General features: G+C 41.1%; 1 protein-coding gene across 2 annotated transcripts in view; it reads right to left on the reverse strand.

Moving 5' to 3' along the window:
- hlcs (holocarboxylase synthetase (biotin-(proprionyl-CoA-carboxylase (ATP-hydrolysing)) ligase)) overlaps positions 1-21,001 on the reverse strand; it is a 254,168-nt gene that overhangs the window by 8,614 nt on the left and 224,553 nt on the right. For both annotated transcript variants that reach the window (XM_063050341.1, XM_063050340.1), the window contains 4 exons: positions 15,265-15,332; positions 13,798-13,958; positions 11,473-11,587; positions 8,957-9,170 (listed from right to left, as the gene is read on the reverse strand). In XM_063050341.1, coding sequence (XP_062906411.1) covers positions 8,957-9,170; positions 11,473-11,587; positions 13,798-13,958; positions 15,265-15,332 — 558 coding nt within the window. The remainder of the gene's footprint in view (positions 1-8,956; positions 9,171-11,472; positions 11,588-13,797; positions 13,959-15,264; positions 15,333-21,001) is intronic.

The raw sequence follows: 21,001 nt of genomic DNA on the forward strand, positions 1-21,001 counted from the left end.
TGCTCTATTACCTGTTTGTCAGCCAATTTTCGGGCATGCTTGTATTATTTTCACCCCATGTACTTTAATTTCACTCATTAACTTATTACGTTCAACTTGGCCAACTGTGTTCTGAAAATTCAAGCATTCAAAAGTTCTCCCTTATCTATTCTACCAGTAGTATCCTCAAAAACTCTGCAGATTAATTTGTTAAATATTACTCTTCCAAAATTCCATGTTGATTTGTCTAATCCCATTGAAATTTCTAAGTAAGACAAACACTGGAGGAACTCTGCAGGTCAGGCAGCATCAATAGAAAATACGTCGGAAGACTGTTTGGGGTCCTGAAAGGAGGTGAGGGAGGATGTGTATGGGCAGGTGTAACACTTAATACTTCCGGGATAAGTGGTGGAGGGAGATTAGAGGGGAGAGACGAATAGACAAGTGAGAGCCATCCCTGCTGAAAGCTGCTGGGAGGGATGGTGGGGGGGGGGTGGAAGTAAAGATACGTTTAGTTAGGTTTAGTGGTAGGATCCCTTTGGAGATGGCAGGAGTTGCAGAGGATGATGTGTTCAATGCCAAGGCTGATGGGGTGGTAGGTAAGGACAAGAGGGACTCAATCACTATTACGATGGCAGGAAGATGGCGTGAGCGTGGGTGTACAGGCAATGGAGGAGATGTGGGTGAAGGCAGCATCTGTAGTAGAGAAAGAAAAACCTTATTCTTTAAAGGAGGAGGACAACATCTCTGATATCCTGGAATGGAAAGCTGTCTCCTGGGAACAGAGGCGGAGGAGATGGAAAAACTGAGAAAAGGGAATAGCATTTTTAGGAGATAGGATGGGAACAGCTATAGTCGAGATAACCATTGGAATCAGTAGGTTTATAAAAGACATAGGTTGACGGTTTGTCTCCAAAGAGATCAAGAAAGGAGTAGGAGGTGTCAGAGATGGACCTAATGAATGTAGAGGCAAATTTGATAAAAATTGACAAGCTCAGCAGGGGTGCATAAAGGAGCACCAATGCAGTCGTTAATGTCGCAGAAGAGGAGTTGGGAAGGGTAACCAGGGAGGGCTTCAAACATAATTTGATTTACATAGCCAACAAAGAGGCAGACATAGCTTGGGTCCATGTGAGTGCCCACAGCTAAGTGGGAGGAGCCAAAGAAAAAATTGTTCAGGGCGAGGACCAGTTCTGACAGTCGAAAGGTGGTGGTGGTGGAGGGGGACTAGATGATCAAGACAGAAGCGGAGGACTTGAAGGCCTTAAGTATCCTGTTATCACATCATCTATAAAATATTGTAGCATTTTCTTTACCTACATTAGAATATCTGGTGTGTACATTCCTTTTGGCTCTTCCCCCTTATTTTTAATGATAACCAAACCTCAACCCTCAAATTAGCACCTACTTTCATGCTTTTGACCTCAAATGCACAGTTCAATTCTGTGAATGTAAGAAGCATTGCCATTTTGCATTATTCATAATGCCCAACAACATCCATTGCACTTTTAATGTGGTCTTCAGTTCTGACCTAAAAATAGAAGCTCAAGCCTAAAATATTTGAGCACTTCTGGTGCAGGCCAAGAAATCCAAAATCATACAGGCCATCTGTTTTGCAATGAGGAAGGGAATAACCAAAGGTTGTTTCATTGAAGAAAATCAAAAAAAAATGTAGGAAGTGAAAATAAAAGATAAACTGGATTCCAAACTGGCCCGGCAACATCTCCAACTGAATTCGGGTCAGTCGGACTACCTATTGTTGGTTCACATACACCAACTACAATTTCAATGACTGGATTAATTTGCTTTTAAAATAAGAACGTTCAGAGACCACAGCAAAGAAAAAAGAATAAATCATTTGATGCTTATAAGTTCATTTACTCGGGAAGCTCAAGACTCAAGCAGTCAGAAGAATTAATTTGGATGTAAATTTTTCAGCCAGTCAGCTAAACCACTATACTTATGCCTGTTGAATACATGCTGTGCCATGCCAGCTACAAATAAATGAAAATGTTCAAATATCCTTGTATCATTTCTCAACCTTCACAAAAATTCCAAACAGTGCAGTCACTATGCATTACATTCACAGAAGTCCCACTGTGTTCCACACATTGCTTTGAGGACAACATTGATTATTAAATTCTCCAGCTGAAGAAAAGCCCAACCGGCAAACTGCAAGGCTTGGGCATGCATGTTTTCTGAGCAGTTATCCAAAACTATACAACGGTATTTCAGAAGCTTTTTCTGACATTATAGGCTAGTAGGTCTCCCCAAAGTTTATGGATTATAATTTTTAAAAATCAGATGCAAAATCCATTAATTTTCTCTTAAGAAAAGTAGGTGAAACAAAACTGCAACTTATTTTTTTTTAAATGGTAAGACATATTGCCACCTCACAATTTCTTCTTGGCCTGTCTTTCTACTTGGTCTCAACCACTAGACTGAAATTCAGTACAAAACAAACTACATTTTATTTTCAGTTCCAACATCTGAATCTTTCCCTTTTAATCCAAGTGTTTACCCTCTATGCGAGTGCGGCCCAATGTTGTTTCTCCAACTCTCACTATCCTTGGTCTCTATTAAAATGCACTGCCAAACCATACTTTGTTCAGGCAGCTTTTCAATGTGGCCTTTGCAAACAGCTTATTCGAACACAGAGCTGGTCACCTTTTTAGGAGGATAGGAATTTGAAGCAACACTGGAAGCATCTGTGTGCAAAGGCAGGGGGAGTCGACATTGTGCAATTCTGTTTCAAATATTCAGCTCTGGTCTCTTGATGCCTGTAACATGTTTCACTGATGCAGATGACTGAAGGTAGGCAGTTCAAATGCAAGGAAAGTGCGATGCGAATGAGATCGACTGAGGAAACTAATGATATTTCATCACAGCAGTTGGTTTCAGGTGTAGAAAGCTGCAAGGAGAAAGAAAGAAACACTGGGCCCCTTGCAGTGTCTCCTGAATGTGTTAAAGTTTCAGAAATAAACATTAGTAGTCTTGGTTTATTAATCCATTTTTATCTCCCTGCATCCTAAAATGTCAACTGTGATGCATACATTGGCGTCTTGATAGAGATGTAAAAGTGTGGACAGCCAGAGACTTGTTCCCATGACAGAAATGGCTAATATGAGGGGCATAATTTTAAAGTGATTAGAGGAAATTATAGGGGGGATGTCAGAGGCAAGTTTGCATTCCCCCCCCCCCCCGCAAAAGAGAGTGGTGGGTGTGTAGAATGCCCTGCCAGGTGCCAGAGGCAGCTGTATAAGGGCCACTTAAGAAACTCTTAGATATGCACACGAATGATTAAAAAAACAAGGAGGGAAATGTTGGAAGAAAAGGGTAGATTTATCTTAGAATAATTTAAAAGGTCAGCACGACACTGTGAGTGAAGGGTTTGTACTGTGTTGAGATGATTTTCGTTCTTTGTTCTATATGCGTATGTAGAGCAAATCTCACAAATCATGCTATCTGTAAGGTGTTTGTACATTCTGCCCATGACCACGTGGGTTTCCTCCGGGTGTTCCAGTTTCCTTCTGCAGTCCAAAGACATATAGGTTAATTGGTCATTGTAAATTGTGCTGTGATTACGCTAGGGTTAAATCGGGGCTTGCTGGTTGGCATGGTTTGAACAGTGGAGGGCCTATTCCACGCTGTATCTCAATAAAATAAATAAATAATGATTTTTAAAAATATGCCAAGGATGTTATCATATTTAACAAAAAACTGAAACCAGTCCTGCTGTTCTGGAGGCAAGAGGAAAGAAAAAGGAGGAGGGAGTGAAACAGAGAGACCCTGTACATGCCCATAGGCACTCACTGATCAGGGAGAAATTTCTAATCTTCAGCAGAGAGGAACAGTTCAAATTGATGATTGTGTAGAGGAAGGATCAGCAGGCTCCATCATATCACCTTGAAAATAACAGCAACTTTTAGAATACATCTCTGTATAGTTAAACTTATATTTGATAGAACAGTATAGCACAGTACCGGCCATTTGGCCTGTGATGCTGTGCCAACCTTTTAACCTTTTCCAATATCAATCTAACCCTTCCCTCCTACATAGCCCTTGATAATTTTCTTATATTCATATGCTTATCTAAGACTCTTTTAAAAAACTCTAATGTATCTGCACCCCTCCATCACCACCCACAACAGCGTGTTCCATGATCCCACCACTCTCTGTGTAAAAACAATCTATCTCTGATACTCCCCCCCCAATATATTCTCTTGATTCACCTTAAAATTATGCCATCTCGCGTTAGCCAAAAAGGCCCTGGCTATCCAATCTATCAATATTTCTTATCATCTTATACACTTCTACCAAGCAACCTCCTCCTTAACTTCTGGGAGAAAACATTTCCACCTTTAGACACACTCTCTAATCCAGGCAGCGTCCTGGTAAATTTGCTCTGTGCTCTCTCTAAAGCTTCTATATCTTCCCTATGCTGAGGCAAGTAATGCGAGCAGTAATCCCCAGCTGCTCTACAGTGCTGCACCAACTGTAACATAATCTTCAGAAGTCAGTATCAGACAGCAACCTCAGGAATTTTTACAAAATACTTTCTGTAAAATACCTTGAAACTTCGTGCTTTCATGTATGAGGTGTGAACTTTTAATCATAGAATGGATTAAGCTCTCCCATATGAAGACAAATAATTTTACATCTGCGAATTATAATTCTGTGATTTCAAAATGTAATGAATTTTAAATTAATTATCTTTCATTAAAAAGATCCAAGATGCTTCAGCTTCCAGATAGTCCCAACCTTTATTTTAAACTCTTGTGAAATGTCTAAGCTGTTAATTAAAAGTTGTGATTTTTATGTTCAGTTTGGCAAGTGATTGACCATCCTGCCAGTGACATCACTATAGCTCTGTGCTGGACACTCAAGAATTGACATCTCACAGCAAATCAACACCATAATCAAGGAAGTCTGTGCGGACTACGTGATCAACTTTCAGTGAAATTAACTGTAAATGCTTCCGGACTGCATGGAAAATCCACCACATGCATAGGATGAAACAGTTATGCTTCAAATAGAATACCCTCATTAGTGCCTGTCTTCTTCTGCAGTTGTAAGTGAAAGCTCTGGGCAGGCCAGGAGTCTGTGCATAGGTCTCACACAAAAAATGGTGCCGAGAGCTTAGTCGAAGTACCTCCAGACCTCAGCACTGTGGCGAGGATAGAACGTGTTAGATCTATCAAAGGGTCTGAAGACTTGAACCATAACTCTGTTTCTCTCTCCACGGAATGCTGCCTGACTTGTTGAATATATTTTTATCTCAGATTCCCAGTTTTTCGATTCTCACTATCAGGGCTATGGTAGTGGAAGTGTTTGGGAAGTACATATTTCAGACATTATTTTAAAAAGCAACATAAGATAGTAAAGCATTAAAACCGATCACCACTGACATGAAGTGGAACTGGCTCAAGACTAAAAATTCAAAGTTAAATAAAATTTATTATCAGAGTACATACACGTCACCAGTAACAACCCTGCGATTCTTTCTCCTGTGGGCATACACGGTCTATAGAACAGTAACTGTAAAAAGGATCAATGAATGCGCAGCAGCACAGGAGAAAACAAGTTGTCGAAATGCAACTATAAATAAATAGCAATAAATAATGAGAGCATGAAAATCTTCTCCGTGGATTGTCACCTTGTCGTGGTGGAGAAGCTTGTGTGGTCCTGTGATCCTGAGAGCAATGCCATCTGGAGCTATGCTCCTGGTAGGGACACCCATGGCGCTAAGGTCGAGGGTGAGGTCCCTGACAAAGAACAATCCAAACAAGATCTCAACGGTGGAACAGGCGGATGAAGTTACTTCGAACTCAACGGCTGTGAAGGCGGATGATCCATCAGCTCCAATCGTCGTGGTTTCCATGCCATTGGAATCAGCTGGTTGATTTGTGAAGTATCGTGTGCTTCTTGGAGTGCTACATCAAGTACACATTAAACAAATACACACACAGGCATCTTCGCTCTGTGGGCCACTTTTTCAGCATGAAGACCGTCATCCTCGACCTCAAGGGATAGCCACGACGATGATGAAATAACAAGATAAAGAGTACTTAAAGTGAGATCATTGGTTGTGGGAACACCTCAATGATGGTATGGGGATATTGTCACCATTTTAGACGTGCAATGATCAGAAGTAGATGATCAGGATACAGACCAAATGCAACACTCTCAAGCAGTTCCAAATGCACTTGCTCATGTGAAAATTAGATTGTTGATATTTTGCCATGAAAGTAAAAAGACATTTGCTAACAAGTTCTATATTAATATACACTCAGTGGCCTTTTTATTAGGTTTAGAGATGGAACCCAGCTGTAGCCCATCCACTTCAAGGTTCAATATGTTGTGCATCCAGATATGCTCTTCTGCACACACTATTGTAATACATGGTTACTTGAGCTACTGTCGCCTACCTGTAAGCTTGAACCAGTCTCCTCCATTCTCCTCCGATCTCTCTTATTAATAAGGGGTTTTTGCCCACAGAACTGCTACTCACTGGATATTTTCTTGATTTTTCAACCATTTTCTGTACATTCTAGAGATGGTTTTGTATGAATGTCCCAGCAGTTCTACCGTACTCAAACCGCCCTGTCTGGCACCAACAATCATTCCACAGTCAAAGTCACTTAGATCACATTTTTCCCCATTCTGATGTTTGGTCTGAACAACACCTGATCCTCTTGACCATGTCTGCATGCTTTTATGCATTGAGCTGCTGCCATATGATTGGCTGAATATATATTTGCATTAACAAGGTGTACCTAAAAACATGGCCACTCAATGTATACATTGAATCCCCACGCTGATGAAACCAGTCTGCGAAGACAGCTTTGGACTACTGGTTTCCCCCGCCATCCGAAGGTAGAACATTCCAATGAAACGGTTCGTAAGCTGGAATGTCGTAAAGCAAAGACGCAATTACCATTAATTTATATGGGAAAAATTCGTGAGCGTTCGCAGACCCAAAAATAACCTACCAAATCATGCCAAATAACACATAAAACCTAAAATAACAGGAACATATAGTAAAAGCAGGAATGATATGATGAATACACAGCCTATATAAAGTAGAAATACTTTCCCCACAACCATTGCCGCACTGTTCTCCATAGTGAAAATCTCACGCAAGCGCTCTCGGCAAAAACACTCTCTCCAGTAACCTTTAAGCTATGAAGCTGCCAAATCATACCAAATAACGCATAAAAATACACAGCTGATATAAAGTAGAAATAACGTATGTACAGTGTAGTATCATTTACTGGAATTGGTACAGCACCAAGCACACTGATGATGGTGTGTTAAGCTGAGTCGTTGGAGGCTGGTGTGGTGCAGTGGCTCCCACCCTCCAGGCAGCCGACCGATACCGATCCGCGAAGAATGCAGGGGTACAGCGGCAGCAGGAAGGCACCCAGCACATCTTTAAGAAAAAAGCCAAAATAAACAAGCTAATTAATTAGGTGCCACCCAACACGTAAATGTCGGCGCAGATCAGACATGACGCAATCAGCAATCGCCTCTGATCTGGGCCGACATTTATGTGCCGGGCGGCACCTAATTAATTAGCTTGTTTGTTTTGGCTTTTCTCTTAAGGATGTGCTGGGTGCGTCCCGGCTACCGCTGCATTCTCCGCCGCCTGGGGGTTGGGGTGGTTTGTTTCCATCAGGGCAGGCAGGTCATCTTCTTCTATGTCTGCTTGCCTTGATGTCGAAGGTCGAGGTTCGTCATCTGCTGAGGCTGATGTAGAAGGCTTGCTTGACTGCTTAGCCTCACGCATTTTTAGATCATACAGTTCTTTGTAAGCACTCAAACCATCCTGCAAATATGCCCTAAACCAACGTACTCTTTCAAAATTAAAGTCGCACTTTATCATTGCAGTGAAAATCTCACGCAGTTGCTTCACGATCAGTTCCTGCACGGCTTCACTTTCGGTCCGTTCGCTACTGCATTCGGTTTTGATTGTTATCCTTTCCTCTTCCAATTGCATCAGCTCTTCATCTCTCAGTTCTTGGTGATGGGATGCCAAAACCTCTTCAACATCATCTTCGTCAACTTCCACAAGCCAAACTCACTTTGCCCTTACTTCGTTCACCACGATCGAAACACTTAATTATGTCTAGTTTTACACTAAGTGTAACACCCTTATGAGCTCTTCCAAGCTTTTCCAATACCTTAGAACTCATTTTGCTAACGGCTGCTCACAGGCACGTGTTTAAGCAATGCCGGCTAGAATGCCGTTCCGAATCTGAGGGAGAGTGGTTGCTCGGGGCGCGCGCTGCCTTTTTCGCACGCTGATTTTTTTCGTAACAGTGAAAACACCTTCTGTTAGCGAGGACAGATAACTAATGTAGGTCTTTCGTAACAGTGAGGTTTCGTAAAACAAAGGTTAGAAAAGCAGGGGACACCTGTACTGGTCTTTACAGGTTAGAAAGGAGAATGCAGCATGGCTAATGACGTTAACCTGTATGCAGCTGAATAGAAAATCATATCAAGAGCACGAGGGTTAACTTTCAAGGAAGTGCTGAGGCAAAATTCCAAAATGATCTAAAGCTATCTGGAAACGATTGTTGTATCTCATGTCAGGGAACTTCAATTTCATTGATAACATTAAAAAATAACATAGGTAACATTTCTAGGTCAATGTTCTTGAAATTGTCCTGAACTTGTAATTATGTCTGAGAGGAGTTCATTTCAACTGTAACAGAAGTTTTTTGTCAGACAAAATCCAAGCAGCTATCTATAAATAATGATTTAACATGATATAAAAGCATAATCATTATATTAATAACTATGATCTCTCTTCACATGCCGAACTAGGACTCTGCATAAAGGAAGTTCTAGGAAGAGAGGTTATGCTATTATTTTTAATTACTTACCTTATTTTGAAAGTAGGATACAATATAATTGAATCTGTACTGCAGAATGCATGAACATGCATCTTCCACAATTGTTTATGTTTACTAACCTGTGTACCCATCTCTTATAATAAAGTGGCAAAACTCCATTTGCCCCTTTGGTTTGGAAAGTGCTCATCAGATTTTCAAAGATAGTGACTGTCCTTGCCAACAGTTGGTCTACTCGAAATGGCTGTAAACAAGTCCCATGCATTTTGTTATGCTGTTGAATAATATCATTGATGCATATAGTTGGGCTACTGTTAGTTACGTTGAATCCACAGCCTTTTGAAAAGAAAGCAAAGATTAAAATTTGTTTCAGAATGTAAAATCACAATCATACTTGTTATTTAAGTGGATAAGTTCAAGTTCTGGTTTAATTGTGATTCAACCATATATGAATACCCATGAATACTGCCAAACAAAACAGCGTTACTCTGGGACCAAGGGGCCAATGGTCAGACACAGCACATATATCAGTAAAATACAGTCAACACAAAAAAATATATAGTCCAAGGCCTCGAGTCCATGAATGTTGTAGCAGTCTGCAGTCGAACACAATGCAGCTTAAGATTATTTAGCCATAATTCTGGTTATGAATGTTACAGTAAATTAAGATTCTGCCTTATTGTAACATTTCAACCAATAGATAAGACCATTATTTAAAATTCAAATTGATGACATCTATAAAATGTAGCTCAAACTAAGCAATCTCAGCTTTGACAACTCTGTACAAATAGAGTATTTGTACAAATTCAATAAAATTTACATTGAAAAATGCTTATTTTGCTTAGGCTTTCTTTATACTAGCATAAACCTTAAGAATATAAAATCCTTTTACGTTTCAACATACCGTATCCGCTGAAGACTGGACACTATGGAATACAAAACAACTGCAGGAGAACATGTATAAAAGGAGTGCTGATTTGAAGAGAAAAATCACAATTTTGCAACAGGTTTTCTCAAGGCCGTGCTTAAGCAGTCAAATTTGTATTTATTTAAGTTGTTAGGCTTATATTCAAAGATGTTATTCTAGAGCAAAATGCTTAATTATTACTGTTACATTTATTAATGGATTGAAGTAGATAATGATGAGGTATGCTCATTGATTTTTTTGGACACTGACCAGGTAATATTTTTTCTCTCAACGGTAGTGTAATCACTTGAGATAAGAATGATGTTCTTCCAAGTTGGAAATTCCCGACTTGGGGCCCACAAGCCCATTGCTTAATGGTATTGGTCCATGGCATAAGAAAGGCTGGGAACCCTTGCCCTCAGGGAATATCTTTTGGTGGGTCTTCACGTGGCTGCAGAGGCTGATTGGGGTTCCACATACTAGGGGCTTCCAGACCTCACAATCCTACCTCATTCATCACTTGCTGATCGCCATGAGACTTACTCCGGGATATTAGAGTGGATTCCTATAATGAAGAACAACAGTGCATGACCTTGATTAACGTGGGGAGACCGATGCACAGTCAGTCACCGCACAGTCCTTGACAGATCAGAGTCAGGGTCTGCTGGCATGGAATGCAAGCTGACTGGGGACCCGTCACTACTGAAAACTTCCTCTGTCTCTCTGCCTTCTGATGTGTCATCATCTCCCACCAGCTCCATGACTGAGGTCCTGGTTGGATCATTCTTTATCTGGAACCTTCCCATGCACCTTACCGCTACTGGTGACCCTACCAGGAGGTAAGTGCCAGATGGCTATACTCCGGATGGCATCATTCTCAGGGATCACAGGAGCTCATTCTCCTCTCCACCAGGACAAGGTAACGATCCTTGGAGAAGATCCTCTCAATGGTAAAAAGTAAAGGTTGACTATTAACCTTCCTTTAATGAACATTCTTTTTACACAGTACATGTTCTCCTGCAGTTGTTCTATATTCCACAGTATCCAGTCTTTAGCAGATACAAAAGGAGCAAAAGGTTTTGTTCTTATTTGTCTGATCTCAATGCCATTCAATAAAATTTTGAAACAAGACCTCACATAATCATGGAATATAGAAGTGGATTCTCATAAAGCAAACCAATATGGTTGAGTTATACAGAGAAAAACATTTGCTAATCTGTTTTGTTCACTTTTGTGCCAGGGGAGGGATTTGGGGGTCGAAGTGCCTTAACTGTTTTGCTCGGTTTCTGTGCCAGAGGACAGATCTGGGGGTTGATGTGCCTGTCGTGTTTTTGTTCGTAGGGAGGTGGGATTTGGGGTTTGATGATCCTGCTGCCTTTCTTTCTCTTCTTGATTTCACAGAATTGAAGGATTTCAGAGTTGTATACTTTGATAATAAAATTAACCTTTGAACTTTTAATGCTAGCCACAATTATTTGCTCAACTTGTAGCATCCTGTTTAGATTTGTCTAATACACAAACAATATCTAATATGGAAATTTATTGAAGAATACTCCACTTCTGAAATACCAACGTGGCTGATGTTCATTAATTAAAATACACCATTGACAAAAATAAATCAGATATGGCATTCAAGTGAGTTGTTCTCTTAGATTTTATATATATATATATACACACACACACACACACACTCACACGTTACACATACACATAGTTACGTTTTGTACATACCAATAAGTATGTGAAAAGTTGTTCCCATCAAGGTAGAATTGACCAGGACACCACCCAGTTTCATGAGATTACCATAGTAGATGTCATTTGGCCACTTAACCTTCAAATCAATGTCCTAAAGAAACATGTATTACATGATATATTAGATTTTCCATTAACATAGCACAATGCAGAAGAAATAAAACATTCATTTCAGAAATAGGTAACGAATTATCCTTACAGAAGCTCATGACAATAATTTGATCTCAGCCTGCTGACAAAACATCTTACGATTATTAACCATTCCAGTTCTTGTTAAAACTTTTCCTCCTTTTCTATCAAACTGGGTAGTCAAACATTTTTCACTGATTTCGGGTAGGAAAATGTGTGCGTGTCCATCGTGAGCAGTGAGGTCCACTGACGTCCTTGGGTGGGTGTGTTTGTTATTTGTGTGCCTGGAGGTGACTGATGAGTCCAGTCCGGACTGGGAAGTACCTCCCACACCTGAGGGAACTGGGTGAAGGCTCTGTAACTGAGGTGCCTGCTGCTTGCTCTTTCCATTGTTGTCATTTCCTTTTTGTTTCAGCGTTGCAATTATTTTCAGCTTTGGCGGCACCTTTATTGAGAAGGCTGAGCCAGGATGAGCGATTCAAGGCTGCATGTCCCCAAGAAGCATAATCGATCTCAAGGGCCTTGGATCATTTTTGCTGACCACCATGAGAATTCCCCAAAGAACAACTGCTTGGGGGTGCAATCGTCTGACATCCTGACGACGTGGCCTGCCCATCTGACTTGATGTTTCATCAGCAATTGCTGGGCATGTCAGTGGCAGACAGCACTTACGTGTCAGGAATTCTGTCTTACCAATTGATTTTCATGATCTTCTGTAGGCATGACGAGTGGAAGTGGATCCGTCTACGCGCACGTCTCATGAGTAGGAAAATAGAATTAATATGAAGAGCGAATCAGCCACGATTCTCTCAGAATCATTCATTCTAATATCCTCCTCTATTTCTCATATAGTGTTCTTCTACTTCTATCCATCCTGCATCTACTTTTGTCCTTCCTATTTCTTTGCAGCATCAGAAACAGGCACTCCTAGTGGACACATCATTTCCAATTCTAATTTTCCCAGCTATCATCTCCGCTGTTGAAGAATCTGTCCCATCTCCATAGTCCTCACCTACCTCATCAGTCTATCTCTTTCCCTCCCCCGCTCAACTTTACTCCAAATCTCTGAGCTTTTTTTCAGCTCTCTTCACCAATTTGTCTTTCCTCATTCTACTGAATTTCCATTCTCTTTCCCATCCCTACTTTGCTATCTCTTTCCCTTAACTTTTCTATTCACAATATATTGATCTTCTACCTCTCATCCTTGTCAGCTTAACCATATAATAACCATATAACAATTACAGCACGGAAACAGGCCATCTCAGCCCTTCTAGTCCATGCCGAACTCTTACTCTCACCTAGTCCCACGTATTCCTACCAACCTGCACTCAGCCCATAACCCTCCATTCCCTTCCTGTCCATATAGCTATCCAACTTAACTTTAAATGACATCAAACCTGCCTTAACCACTTCTGCTGGAAGCTTGTTCCACACAGCTACCACTCTCTGAGTAAAGAAGTTCCCCTTCACGTTACCCCTAAATTCTCTGGATTCTTTCAAAAAAGAGTTAGATAGAGCTCTTAAAGATAGCGGAGTGAAGGGATATGGGGAGAAGGCAGGACAAGGGTACTGATTGTGGATGATCAGCCATGATCACAGTGAATGGTGGTGCTGGCTCGAAGAGCTGAATGGCCTACTCCTGCACCTATTGTCTAAACTTTTGCCCTTTAACTCTCAACTCACGTCCTCTAGTTTGAATCTCCCCCACTCTCAATGGAAAAAGCCTATCCACCTCAACTCTATCTACCCCCTCATAATTTTAAATACCTCTGTCAAGTCCCCCCTCAACCTTCTACACTCCAAAGAATAAAGACCCAACTTGTTCAACCTTTCTCTGTAACTTAGGAAATGAAACCCAGGTAACATTCTAGTAAACCTTCTCTGTACTCTCTCAATTTTGTTGACATCTTTCCTATAATTCGGTGACCAGAACTGTACACAATACTCCAAATTTGGCCTTACCAATGCCTTGTACAATTTCAACATTACATCCCAACTCCTATACTCAATGCTCTGATTTATAAAGGCCAGCATAACAAAAGCTTTCTTCACCACAGCTTACCTCTTTGCCCTTAAATCTACTTGATTTGAATACTCAATTCACATATACAAAGTGAGGGAGATTGCGGCAATGTAAGTATTTTTACATTATGAAAGAGCAGAGGTTTGACAGACCTCATAGCCTGGAACGGATAGCACAGACTCCACTGCAGCCAGAGCTACAAGATGCTGTAGGAACGAAATGTTCTGTCCAAGCTGAGAGTGCATGTCAATCCTAACATGCATTGTGAACATAGCACTGCCAATAGGACTAATCCATATATTTTGTCCACGACCTGAAATTAAAACCCGAATCAAAATTAAAATAGATACACTGAAAACATTATGAAAAACAAGCCTTATATTATAAGCATTTTCCTCCAATCTTTTAATCACTTTGATCCAGATATGAATACATCCCAAGATGATGCAATGATATTTTTTATCCTACTCCTGGACATAAACATGTTGCATGTCAATTTTAACTCTTTCAGCTACATTCTCCCCTGTGCACCAGATGGTTGTAGGTTGAACCCCCTTCCCCCTTAAAATCTTGAGTTCATCTCTAATGTCGTACTACAATAACAGAGAAGCCATTTTTCCAAAGTGATGCTAAACTGGGGCTCCAATTTTTTAGTTTAGGTAAAATATTTCAGGGCATTCTTTAGTGGAAAGGATTTCACCTTATGCTTCATATCAACATTCTCCTTCAACTTCATTACAAAACTATCAGGACCTTCTGCTTACTGCTTTTCCTGGGCTTCCGTCTGACTAAATTGAGTTCCATAAACTCCCAGATTATAATTGTGACTATCCTTTAAAAGCACCGCACTGACTGTGTGGCACTTAGTGATATCCTGCAGCCTTTAAAACCCCCAAAGAAAGCCAAGTGAAAGATGATTGTTGGTCTGAGGAAGCCACAAAGGTGAAGAGTAGTGAGGTCATGAGGGAAATAAGATAAAGTCACAACATTTAGAAAATATACCTTTTCTTTATGACTTAATCAAGAAATAGTGGCAGAAACTTAGTATATACCATTCTGTAATGTCCAGTCTAATTTCCCACTTTCTGGGTATTTGCACTTGTGTCTGAGCAGGTGTCATGCCCAGACCATATCCTCCGATTCCAAAATCATATCATATTTTAATCTATCAAACAGCACAGAAATAAACTATTCAATTCACTGTTCCATCATGAACTCTTTTAACTAAACTGCTGTTCTTTTTGTTTTGAACTTAAACTATTCCACATAGAGGTAAAATATAATCCTCGTTTGGAAATCAGAACTGACTTTGATTTCACCATTCATTGTTGTACATTCCAGATAGTAACAACTTACTAAGCTAGAAAAAAAATATCAACAATCAAGTGGATTTAGAATGCCCTGAAATGATGTATCCTGTGAATTCCCATCCTTTTTGCCACTGGCAACACTCTGTCTTCAACTATTCTATCAAAACACTTCGTTGATTCATCTCTCAACCATCTCTGCTTTAAGGTGAATAATCGTGATTAAACTGCAAATGCTTCAGCTGCACTGTAACTCGAAAAAAAAAGTTATTTCCGAAGGCTGGGAAGAAAAAGGAATGAAAAACAACTGACCTTTGCCTTGTGTTTGTCGAACTGCAATGGCAATTAACCCTACTTCCTCTGGCAACTGGAGCATCAACCTGTGAATTAAGAGGAAAATGTGGTCAGCTGAAACAGGGGATGGATAATTGGAAACTCATTGTAATTGTTAAAATATCTGGCAATTTAAACCTGAAGTGAAAATCTTTTGGGATTGTGATAAAATCAACAATTAACCAGATCACAATTACTTCTTCCTGACATTTAATAGGACCCTGGGAACACATATTACTTCAATTTCAAAACACTTATTAAGTCAGTTCAGGCCAAAAACATCTCTTCTTGCTTTATCACTTTGACACTTATGCCAGAATCCTGTACATTGATTTCAGTTCAGCGTTCAATACCATCATCCTGCAGAGACTAGTGGAGAAACTGTCGCTGCTTGGCCTTAGCACTGCCATGTGTCGCTGGATTCTGGATGTCTTGACAGAGAGACCACAGTCAGTCCGTGTTGGCAGGAACATCTCTGACTCCATCACACTGAGCACTGGATCCCCACAAGGCTGTGTGCTTAGCCCATTGCTGTTTACACTGCTAACACATGACTGTGCAGTCAGATTCAAGGAGAACCTGATCATTAAATTTGATGATGATACCACAGTGGTGGGGCTCATCAGCAAAAATGATGAAACAATGTACAGGGAGGAGGTCAAACACTTAGAGAGCTGGTGCAGTGATAACAACTTGATGCTTAATGTCACCAAAACCAAAGAGATAATCGTCGATTTCAGACGGTCTCAGCCTAAGCACACACCCCTCAGCATCAGCGGCTCCACAGTGGAGAGAGTGGAAAACATCAAGTTCCTTGGGGTGCAGATCTTGGACAATCTCACCTGGTCCAGGAACACCACTGGGATTGTGAAACGGGCCCAGCAGAGATTGCACTTTCTGAGGAAGCTTAAACAAGCATCACTCCCCACTAACATCTTAACTACATTCTACAGAGGCGTGGTTGAGAGTGTGCTGACCTTTTGTATCACAACCTGGTACTCCAGCTGCAGAGCTGTCGACAAAAAAGCCTTGCAGAGGGTGGTTAGGGGAGCAAGGAAGGTTATTGGGGTCTCCCTACCTTCTGTCCAAGATTTCTTTCAGAGTCAATGCCTCCAGAAGACACAGTACATCATTAAAGACCCCTCACACCCTCTCCATGAACTGTTTGTTCTTCTGCCATCAGGCAAATGTTACAGGAGTATTAAAACTAAAACCACAAGGCTACTAAACAGCTTCCTCCCACAGGTAGTCAGACTGCTAAATAGCTGCTCGACCTGACTCTGCTTTGGACACTTTTAACTTGCACTGGACACTTATAACTTGATTTTAACTGACATGTGGCTGTTGTGTTTTACTATTTATTGTTATGTTTATTATTTAGTGTTACGTTTGTTATGTTATGATTGCACTGCTCCTGGGAAACGCTGTCTCATTCTGCCCTGCAGAGTTGATGTGCAGTTAGAATGACAATAAAGTTTTTTGAATCTTGAATCTTATCTGTTCTATTCTTCTATACATTACTAAAATTCTCATTCTGTTTACCTGTTTGTCGGTTTATCTGTTTGTGCCCTCAAATTAGCCCAAACGGTGCATTACAGCGGCACTTTTTTTGACTAAATGGACTTAAAATGTGCTAACTTACAGAATGCATGCAAAGGTCAGGGTTATATTCCTATAGGTCAGGGTTATATTCGTATAAAACTGCTCACTCATCAACAGGACCCGCTTTCCACACCGGATTCCAGCTTTCATGGAAACCACGACGTGACACCACGACGCATGCGCACAGCCAGCCTCAGAAGCGACTCACGATACTCACAGCAGTGACACCAACCGTAGCAAAAGGGCAAAGCAGCTCAATTTTGAGCAGTCCTGTTCTGCTAATCACCATCAGCGCGTGCAGGATTGGGACAGATCAAACTGCAACCCATCAATAAGAGATAATTAAATCTTATTGTAATGAAGTACTTCAAAACACCCATCAAACCCTTTGCTGCAGTCAAAGGACAGCGGTGACTATATCACGTCCTTTTAGGACAGCGCCAACCACATCATCAAGAGAAATCAGCATCCTGGAGGCTTTGGTGTTATTGCTTCATGTCTTCTATCCAGCATTAAGGTAAAAAAAAAATATGATCAGCCTAATTATGCCGCGTGGAAAGAGAAGGGGGATATTATGGTCAAGAGATTATGCCAAACGTCATCCAGAAGCGGCAAGGAGAGGGAAAGAACAAGAATCGGATGAGGCCAGGGCCGCACGACTCCAGGATCAAAGAGTCAGGACAAAAAAGATGAGAGAAGAAGAGACAGAGGAGGAGAGGCATGCACATCTCCAAAATGACAACAATAGGCACAGATGGAGGAGAGAACAAGAATTGGATCAAGCCAGGGCCGCATGACTCCAGGATCAGAGAGAAAGAACAAATGGTAGAAGAGATGAAGAGACAAAGAATGAAAGGGCTGCACATCTCCAGAATGACAACTGGCATAGAAGGAGGAGAGAGGAAGAGACAGAGGAGAAAAGGAAAGATCGACTCGAGAATATGCAGCAAAGAGTAATTATTGCGAGAGTTGCTGCAGACGACAACGCCCACTTTCAACGACAATACCTCGACAGAGAAAGAGCAAGGCAAAATGCATGACTTGCACACCGTAACATTTCTGCTAATGTTGGTACGATGACCAGGGTATACCCTCATTGTCGTGCCTTCCTATTCACTGGAGAAACCGCAAATTTCTGCTATATGAAGGGAAAGGTCAGGATAGGCAATTTGCAACCTCTACCCAATGAACTCCTCAATTTATACAGCAATGATGAACCTATTGCAAATGAGTTCAAGAAGAACATCAGACAATACAATTGCCTCTTCCAAATGATATCCTTGGTGCCAAAGAAGTCCTTCCAACGAGGAATGGATGGAATCCTTCTGTGATTATTCAAGGTCAAATCCATCATTACATCGGACATTTAATGCCAGACCCCAACCAGCAAGCCCAATTCTTTCAAATTCACTTCATGGATCCTCAAGACAACGTAGGATTGAGAATGGGGATACTACAGAATGATGGAATTCAACATGAGATTGTTGAATTATTGGAAAACCTACCACAACAACGAAACCTGTACTTTGCATCCCTTCAGCTTGCAAAAGAACAAATTCGAGGCATGCCAGAGCTGTCCATTGTCATTGATCCTGACTGGGGACCAGCATTTGAACACGAGAGAAGATTTAATGCACAAATTGCCAATGACGTCGCTGTCATTATACTGAACAGCACCGAACTGAAGCAAGATCACGGCACATTGTGTTGAAAGAACGAGGAGGTGATTTGTAAATAATTTCAGAGTCCCATCGCTCTGGCAATCTGGAATTATTATGTGAACTGCAATACAACAGAGACGAACAGCAGGAATTTGTTTCACAGAAGGAGCCCCTATTGAATAATGAGCAAAGAGAAGTATATGAATATGTGTGCGACTGCTTGGAAAGGAATCTCTCTTCAATGATTTTCACTGATGTACCAAGAGGAACGGGCAAGACATTTATCATCAACTTGATCCTCGCTAAAGTTAGGGGAGATGAAGGTGTCACTATTGCTGTAGCATCATCCGGTATTGCAGCAACATTGATGCCTGGTGGTAGGGCAGCGCATTCAAGATACCCCTCAAAGTCAATGAAGATGCCCTTTGTAACACTGATAAAAACACCACCACTGCAAACTTACTCCGAAATGCGAGCCTTATTGTCTGGGATGAGTGCCCCATGATTAGGAGGGAGAGCTTCGAAGCCGTGGACCGGACTCTTCGTGACGTATGCAGCAAAAATGAGGCCTTCGGGGGTATTTCAACCATTTGCTGTGGCGATTTCCATCAGCTTCTAGCAGATGTGAAACAAGGAAATGATGCTGATGTGGAGAATTCATGCATTAAAAAAAATCCTACTTATGGAGAAGCTTCATCAAGTTTCAATTGAAGAGAAACATGCCATTGAGTGAGGGAGAAGGATGATATTCTGAGTTCTTATTGGATGTTGGAGAAGCCAAGATTGAGAAAAATGAAAACGAATTACCTGAAGGTATGAATCTGCCAGCAAAAACTATGGAAGAATGTATTGATTTCATCTACCCAACATTCGACAATCCTGCAGAACTGTTTTTGAGGAATTCTATCTTGGTTCCTCTCAATGAAATGATGCGAAAAATAAACTTTACATGTATTAGACGCTTCCCTGGCATCATGAAAGAATACTATTCATTCAATGCCGTAAGTGAAGGAGGTAATGCCACTCATTTTCCTTGATTTGGTCAAACTCTCTGGATTGCCACCACATAAACTGGAATTGAAGAGGGGATCTTCCATCATTTCAATGAGGAACTCGGATTCACCAAGGCTTTGCAATGGAACGCGAATGATAGTGGAAGAACTGCACGACAATCTCATCGTAGCAAAGATAAACATTGGTGTGTTCAAAACTGACATTGTCGTGATCCCAAGAATTACTCTCAGTTTATCAGAAGGGGAAGATGTCCCTCTTCAGCGGAGCCAGTTCCTGATACAGTCATGTTTTGCTAAGACTACACATACGGCGCAAGGCCAAACCATGTTGATTGATCTGGAGAAACCGGTATTCCAGCATGGTCAGCTGTATGTGGCTTTAAGCCGAGGAAAAAGAAATTTAAACGTTAGAGTATTCTTGAAGGGTGGCAGATCAACCAGAAATGTTGTCATCAAAAGTGTCCTTCGTCAAACGAGGAGGAGCTATATTTGTCTTGCTACGCGTCTTTCTTCTTTAACAAACTGAGTTTTTCTTCTTTAATTTCCAAAGCAAAGCAATACCAATAGCATTCAGGGAAATTAAATGTTCATTCTGGTCACATCAGACTGCACTACCATTCTCTCAAAGGGTGCTCCCAACAGGTCACCCGGTTGTCTAGTGACATATTACAACTTAATAAATTTCAATTGCAATATCATTATTAGTCTTTCTAATCAATGTTCAACACTCCATCAAGCACTGTGGCTTGGCCTGATATGTTTAACATAAAACAGGGGTCCCCAACCTTTTTTGCACTGTGGACCGGTTTATATTGACAATATTCTTGTGGACCGGCTGACCCGGCGGGGGCGGGTAGGGTTGCCAACGGACAAGAGTAGCAGTCAAATACGTTGTGTTTACCCCGAGAAAGACTACAATGACCATGACGCCTTGCGCGGGCACCAGTGCGCATGTGTGACCTGCAGATGCGTGTACCTGCCGTTTTTTTCTGCAAATCGTTTTGGTGATTCTGTTCGGGGGTGGGGGGGGGCGTGCTAATCACAACCGGAATATAGGTGATAAGTGCCTAAAACACTCAATTTCGTTTCTAAAAGGGTTTATCTAACGAATTTAATATTAAACACACAGCGCACATTTTCCTCGCAAGAATATAGTGATAAGTCAATTATCAGGGGAGCTTGAAGTAAGTGTTGAACGAACTTCCAGTAGAAGTGGTAGAGGCAGGTTCGATATTATCATTTAAAGAAAAATTGGACAGGTATATGGACAGGAAAGGAATGGAGGGTTATGGGCTGAGTGCAGGTCGGTGGGACTATGAGAGGGTAAGAGCTTGGCACGGACTAGAAGGGCAGAGATGGCCTGTTTCCATGCTGTAATTGCTATATGGTTATATAAGTCACTTATAAGTCAATAGCATCATAACATTTTAAGTAACGTTT

Source organism: Mobula hypostoma, chromosome 6, assembly GCF_963921235.1.
Source record: "Mobula hypostoma chromosome 6, sMobHyp1.1, whole genome shotgun sequence".
Classification (NCBI taxonomy): domain Eukaryota; kingdom Metazoa; phylum Chordata; class Chondrichthyes; order Myliobatiformes; family Myliobatidae; genus Mobula; species Mobula hypostoma.